This window comes from Cicer arietinum, chromosome 4 (genome assembly GCF_000331145.2).
Source record: "Cicer arietinum cultivar CDC Frontier isolate Library 1 chromosome 4, Cicar.CDCFrontier_v2.0, whole genome shotgun sequence".
NCBI lineage: Eukaryota > Viridiplantae > Streptophyta > Magnoliopsida > Fabales > Fabaceae > Cicer > Cicer arietinum.
Window position 1 is genome coordinate 13,357,982 of NC_021163.2, and position 7,959 is coordinate 13,365,940.

Consider the following 7,959-nt stretch of genomic DNA (forward strand, 5'->3'; position numbering starts at 1 on the left):
AATTAGTGGTAAGAGGGGGAAAATGTTAAAAGAGAATTCGAGGAACGTCTATTTTTTATGGAAGTATAATCAAAATCTATTGTGCTATTATCGAAATGAAAATTATTATTTTTTAAATTAATTATAAAAATTGATTTTTATAAAATAATATTCAAAATAAATTTTTATTTTAAACAGCTTTTAAATTGTTTTTAAATTTTGATTTTTTATTTTAAATTATAACAAATAGACGAAGACTCTAAAAATGATTATTTTCAAAAATAGTCTTTGACAAATAGACTCTCAAGTCTTAATAATCATTAGAAAAACGAAACGCATTTACTTCACCTCAATATATCGGATTTAAATTCGGTCATCAACCCCTTAGGTTTAATGTTTACACTATCAAAAAACTTAAACAAAATTATGAGGAAGAGCAACATAATTGAGTGAATGAGAAAATTTATTCTTTGACGATCAAAGTTTAATCATAAATTATAATTGAGTGAATGAGAAAATATATTTAACTGTATTTTGTGGCTGTCTAAGCCCTCACAAAATCCCAATGTTGTGATTTTGTGAGGGCTTAGGCAGCCACAAAATCAAGTTAAATATTTAAAAATTTGTGAGGGCTTTTTCAGCCACAAATAAAGACCAATTTCAATTTTGACATTTGTGAGGGCTTTTTCGGTCACTAATTTGTGAGGGTTTTATTCGGCCACAAAATATTTATAAAGTTGGCCACAAAATGGTGTTTTTCTTGTAGTGAACTAATTTGATCGACACTTATAATTTTAAAAATCAATTTGCCAATTCACACTAATATAATTTGTGCAAGAAAGAATTTTCCCTTGTGAATGGAGCAGGAGGAATAGGGAAAAATGATTTTGTTCGTCAATTTAATTTAAAAAATTACTAACAAAAACAATATTTAGTCTATATTAATGACAACACATCACATGCTTAAGAATTAAAATAACTGTTTATTATTTTTATTAAAAAAGTAATATTTACTCTTTTGTTTGTTTAGAAGAAACAATCTAATAATATTTTTACTAAAATAACTGATAGATTTTACTGATAATAGTATTTACTCTTTATATGGTAATATAGTATATGTGGCAGCAATTAAAATATTCTTTATTTGGTACTATATTAAATGTGACCGCAATTAAAAGAGATATATTATGATAGTCTCCAACTCAAATTTTTTATGTCGGTCTCTCTAACAATATGCAGTTTTTTTTAACGGATAATTTTAATAATTAGTAATGTTAATATTATTAGTTTTTGTTATGAGTGAAAGTCAAATATGCGATTTTTTTTAATATATAATTTCTTTATCATTTTACTCTCTAACTCGTTTACTTTAGCCACCAAATCAACCTTATATCTCCGCTAAAAATATACGTTTGTTTCTAAGGTTTATCCCAACCAACCAGGATTGAAGGATGATATCACAATTGACACATTAGAGGATGATGATAGGAAAGTGCACAAGAGTTAGATAGACATATTTTAGGAAAGAAACCATTTTGTTCCTAAGAGTGCTCTCAGTCAAACTCTTTTCTGTGCGGCACGAGCTCACCTCTGTTCTAACAGGGAACTCACACAGTTAAAGCATTTATAACTCATTTTTCCTTTCTGTCAAAAACTTGCAGAAAAGAACATGGTATAGATTCATTGAGACTTTAGAATAAAAGGACACTAGGACTAAATTAACCATGTGTCAATATATATATATATATATATCAAGTTCATTATAGTTTTATCACATATTATCAATTCTTAATTATTGATACCATTTTATAATTGTACCTGTTATCATATTTTTTGTTCCTTTTTTTCCCTTCCTTTTTCATGTAACATTCACTTTTTCATCATTATACATGTGAGTTGAATTTTATCAAGAAAAATGTTTGGTACATTTATCATTATTCAAATGTGCGTAGAGAAAATTAAGATGTCGATGTATGTACCATTGTTATTTTATCAATGATTAATGTGATGAGTATTTTTCTAGCAAACTCTGAGAAATTCCTCCTTGATTGTGTACATACTCCAAAAGTATTCACTTTAATATCTTTTTATCAGTCAACTTTGTAGGGACCAATCAAAACTTATGATAATATTCGAGTTTATTTATCCGACTACCTACCACATTATCAATGCAAGAAGCCAAATATATCTTGACATTAGTTGTATTGATATAAACTCTAAGACTTATAACATTGAAAAAATATAAACTCTAAGACATTTTTCTTATAAAGACTCAATTCTCAATTTAAAAGAAATTAGAGGCAAAAAGAATTTCTAATAAATGAATAAAAATTATTTAGTAGATTTTGTAAGGATGAATTTAACTCGCCGTAAAACTTAAGAGTTTTGTCACAATCAACTTTCTAAAAAATAAAGGCATTTATTCTTGTATTTGTTAGGAAGTTATGACTTTTTCTTTCGGGATTTGCATGTTATCTTTTAAGTCCCTCGTAGAGGATGTCTTTGGAAATGTTTAACTTATATCCAACTAGTAGAAAGACATACATGTTTTTCATATTTTGTTGCATATATATATAATTTTCTTGTAAAATATTTGTTTTATTTTAATTCATCTTTTTATAATATTTATGTTAGGTAAAAACGCTTTAACGGTTTGCTTTTGATTTGGCATTCAGTTAGAGAGTTTGAAATGTTAAATTTTAAAATAAATTATATTTGGATTTGACTTAGTTGAAAATATTAAAGTTACATGTATTTCTAAAGTACATTTAAAAATTAATATATTTTGATACTATTAAATTAAGTATATTTGAAAATTAATATATTTTGATACTATTAAATTAAATTACGTATAGTTGAATGATATGTTATCTATAAATTAGTTTGATCATATTTTCAATTTAAAATCATCAAATTATTATGTTTTATCTCTCGAGTCTATTTTGAAATGAAGTTTTTTGTTATGATTTTAATTTTAATGTATGATTTTAATTTTAATTTAAATTATGGAAACAATTTATTTAATTATAAGATCAAAATTGAATAAATAACTATAACAAAATTCTTAATTTAGTCAACTTGAATAGACACTATATAATAATGCATGGGGACAAATTACACAAAAATATTGATCAAAATGTTCATAATACTTATACACATTTCTTTTTATAGTATTATATAACTTGTCTCAAATTATTTTGGAGAAGTGGTTATCATCTGAGACGAAACGTAGCCATTATTTATATCAACAATGATATATAAACATATATAATTTCTCTATGCTTATTCCATACTTTATTTTCTTGCTATATTTCTCTTCTTATCACGTCACTAACATATCACATTTATCACGACACACACTCTCTATATATACATACATATTTGTCATTAAAAAAACATCACTCTCTCAATTTCTTTCTCTCTCAAATTGTCAACAAGGTGTATGGGTATCCATTAATAATTTTTCTATTTATATTATGAGTGGTGTCCCATGTCCTTGTCCCACCCCATGGGTGCTTCTAATTTTTGTGTATATTGGTCGAGTACCTCTTGCAACTCTTTTGATGATATATAATTCTTTGTTGCTTAAAAAAGTCTGGAAAAGTTGTGATTTTTGAGTAATTGGTTTACATATACAAATTTTCTCGTGGATGTAGTTTTCTGCATCACAACAAACTAACTATGAAACAATCTTTTCGGTTTTAGAATTGGCTTCAAATAATATCATTGACTTATTAACTAAAAAACATATATCTTTGGCTTATAAAAAAAAAAAAAAAGAATTTAATTTACATAGTTATAGGTTGGAGCAGTGAGTTATGAAGAGTCCCACACAACACAGCTATATAAATAACGAAACGCAAGATTGGAATAATGAAATTGATTGTAGACTTCCCTCAACGTGGAGATAATATACAAACTAGGCATTGAATTTCTTAATTGTTTTTTCAAGGGAAACAAAAGTTGGTTTGTTTCATAAGTCAACAATTGTCACATCACAATGAATGCTTGCAATGATATATTTATAAACCATCAGAGAAATCACATCAAAAACTTCTTTAACAACTTTTCTCTTTATTATCAAATCAGTGAGTGGAAATTAACCTCATCCACAACTGGTTTTTAAGTTAAGATAATATGTAACTATATATGAACATTAATTATTTACACACACATATATGCAGGAAGGGGTAACAAGTAGAAACTCAACCTTGACAATGTTTATGAGAGAAAGAAACCCTATTTTTGCCCTTGAATCTTTGATATCTAACTTCTATATATACTGTGCATGCCCTCCGTGAAGATGTTAGATTATAGATAACAATCCCATACATATAGATATTTTGTAAAAATAGAAAACTGATCAGACTTGTTTATTATGATCATGTTTTTATTTTCCTTGATTAGATTGAATCAATGATTCCAGTTACTGGTGTAAGCTCTTAATTCACACAGCACAATCAAAATTGCACAGGAATGATTTCCACCAAACACAGTGATCATGATAACATACATCTGCAAAGACCAGTTCAATTGAAATGGATATTTATGTGTGCAATGCAATAATTATATATGCTCCAATCAGAATAGCCCTAATCTGCTTCCATTTCTTATGTAGACTAAAGCCTAATCTGCAGATCAAACTGTTTTGCAATCCATATAATAATACTTTGAGTGCATGAATTCCTATGCCCTAATCAACCATTTTGCTCTTGTTCAGATACTTCAATAAATTATTTGCAGCCATAGTTGGCAGCAGGCAACTTATTTATATATAATACATAAATAAATGAGTTTCAAACATTGAAACTATATAGTTCAAGACTAAATCACAAATTGATTTAATATGATATCATCACTGTCTAATGTACTCTTCTCCCTGTGGTTTTTCTACAACATAAGTATAGTTCTCCATTTGCTGTTATATATAACAAAGCATTTTGATGGATCAGTGGATTGTAGCATTTTATGTTTTTTGAAAAGGGATGGTGATCATCTCTATTTTTTGTTTTCATAGCCAAATAAACGATATCATTATTAAATAGTATAAAACATACAGAAGCAGCAAGATGTACCAATTTTTTTTATAGCAAAAACTAAACACTTAACTTCCTGCTTATAAATCACCAAACCAATCAGCTACTTCATTGGAAATGTAATGTGCTAATAAATTGTAAAAAAAAAAGAGACGTTGACCCCTAAAATTTATTATATATTTTATTTAACTATTTTAACTAGGAATCTTAGCTACTTAAATAGGTAATATTTTTAAAATTTTGGTATAAAAAAGTTGAGGTGTTTTACTATTTTTTAAGTGAATTAAATAAAAGAGTTTAATTCAAAAAACCCTATTGTTAAAATTCCTAGATCTAATCATGAACTTATAAAATATTAACATAATAAAAAAAAATGTTTTATGTTTATGAATATCATTGTGCTTCATAGAAACTAGGAGAATAAGCTTTAAAATTGAAATTTGAAGCTGAGAAACCTTGAAGCAAAACAAAGTATGTCACACTTCTTCCTTGTTTAGATAGATCCAAGAGCTTTTGTAAATTAGAATGTGAGTTAGCAAATGGCCAACATCTATAAGCTTCTTCTTGTCCCTACATCACTGCGTTCACCATTGAATTAGAGTAACCAATTATATATAAATAACTAAAATACTAAAAGCTTGTAATTGGGTCAAGAACTTTTTGAATCAAACTTTAAATATTAATTAATTGGCATTAATAATTAAATAAATAATACACGCAGGACAGGACTCAGCAAACCTATCTTTATGAGATTTTTTTCATATGCCATTGGCTGAAATTATCATTAAGAATGGGTACAAAACATTGTAAAATGGGAATATAGGGCAGAAAAAATAAAAGTACTAACACAGAGAAGATGTGATGGTGATTACAAGGCAAAGCACTTGAGGATTTCATTCTGATTATCATATAATTTACCGAAAACTAGCAAATTTGTATTCACTCTGATTCATTGCACTCCTCCCAAGAATTTCCAAACATTTCACAAACTCTACAAAATCAACACCACAAAAATTAATTAATTAGCAAAAACACATCATATAAAAATTAAAGTCTAAAAACAATCTCATCTAGTTTTTTTAATGACAAAAGAAAAATGTAGTTTGTTTTTTTGAAGAGAAAACAAAAATATTATATTGATCTCAAGAAAACCATTCAATTCAAATGTTTAATGAACTTCAGTTGAAACAATAATCGGTCAAACTTTACTTATCTTTCCACTAAACTCTTAATTATTAAGGTCCAATTTTCCAACAAACTAGAGGGTTTAGGGAAAAAAGTTATTTCTTTAAAAAAAACGTTTTAGAAAAAAAAGCTAATCTAAAGTAGTAATGATTTGAGAAGAAAAATTAGTTACTTACCACTGATTCATGAAACATGTAGATAGATTCATGGTGGCTATTCCATAAAAGTTGGAGCAACCTCCATTAGTCTCCCAATTGGTAGTTGAATAAGGAAATAAATTAGGGTAATCAATAATATTGTTGTTGTTAAAAGTTGGTTCTTTAGGGATAGTTGCGAGATTTTGTTGATGGTGATGATGAGAAGAAGTAGAAGACATCATGTTCCTTTTGATCATAATAGATTCCTCAATGACATTAAAACCATAATGATCTCTAGGTATTTCACTCTCATCAAGTAGGTTATGATGAGAATAAGTAGAAGGGTGGTAGGTTTGAAGTTGAACAAGGTGCTGACGCCATCTTGCATAAGCTTCATCATTTTCAGTACTACTTTGATGATCAATAGGTGATGATGATGACATCATCAATTGTTGAAGCATTTGATTATGATTATGATGATGATGATTTGTTGAAGATCCATTAGTACTAGTGCTACACATCTTGTAACAAGTCCTTTCTCTTGCCCTTGCTCTAGCTCTTTCTCTTGACTCCTTTTTTGTTTGAACAACAAAAGCTTCTTCTTTTTGTTGTGTCCACTTCAACTTATTCCTCCCTTGTTTATTATCACCAACACCTGAAAATGATGAGTTTTTGTGGTTGTTGTTGTTATTTGTATCATATTCAAAAGGGTTGTTATTGTTGCAACAACCAATGTTTTTTGTTCTAGCTAGTTCTTTGATTGCACTTTCAGATTTTGTGAAAAGCCACTCAAGTGTGTTACTTGGTTTGTCAAACTCTAACATATCTTGAAGATCAAAGAATTTTCTAGCTATTTCACTTGACAATCTAACCCTTCTGTCTCTCAAACCTTGTGATGTGTGAATCTTGCTGTGCCTATCTTTTTTTCCTATGGTGGAAGATGGTAATTTCTGTGTGACAAAATTTGGAACAACACTAACACCATAGTTGGAATTACAATTATTAACATTAGTACTTGTTGAAATATCTTGTTCAAACAATGAAGTAGCCAAATTATTAGCATTAATAGTAGTTTCATTAGGGAATATTGGAAGAACATCATGTGTTGTTGTTGTTGAGGGTAAAAATGGAAGAGAAAGTGGATCATCAAGAAGAGTGTTGTTTGGAAAATCATTTTGAGGGTCAATGAGAAAAGAAAGGGTAGGGTAAGAAGAAGACGAAGATGAAGGGAAATTAGGTAAAGGGTTGGAGTCATGATATGTGGAAGAGAACATTTGAAGATCTTGGGAACCAAATTTCAATGGGTGAAAACCCTAGGTTTTGTGAAATGAGTAAAAGATCCCAATTCAACACACTGGTAGCTTCTATGCTCCTATACTTAACGGTCCAAGTACAGTCCTATAGATATATACACTTATATATAATCATTTTTTCTCAGATTCCCATCTCTATCTTTTCAAAGTAGCTACACTAACCACTAAGTACCAAGTACTACCAACTATACTAAGTACCATCATAACCATTTAAGGCTTAAATTTTTTCTTTTTTATATTAATCCTATGATTTTTAAACAAACAGCCGCGCCAAATAATTTGGATTTTGGTTAAGAGGTTAGTAAATGA

General features: G+C 28.3%; 1 protein-coding gene across 1 annotated transcript; it reads right to left on the reverse strand.

Moving 5' to 3' along the window:
* Window positions 1–5,672: 5,672 nt before the first annotated feature.
* On the reverse strand, window positions 5,673–7,725 carry LOC101510039 (uncharacterized). The gene is made up of 2 exons (XM_004496645.4): window positions 6,377–7,725; window positions 5,673–6,006 (listed from the first exon to the last, which is right to left on the reverse strand). Coding segments are annotated over exons 1-2 (1,236 nt in total). The 5' UTR covers window positions 7,612–7,725; the 3' UTR covers window positions 5,673–6,005.
* Window positions 7,726–7,959: the final 234 nt, after the last annotated feature.

Excerpts from the sequence above, each read along its gene's own strand:
- LOC101510039 (XM_004496645.4), bottom strand. The coding sequence starts at position 7,611 with ATGTTCTCTTCCACATATCATGACTCCAACCCTTTACCTAATTTCCCT.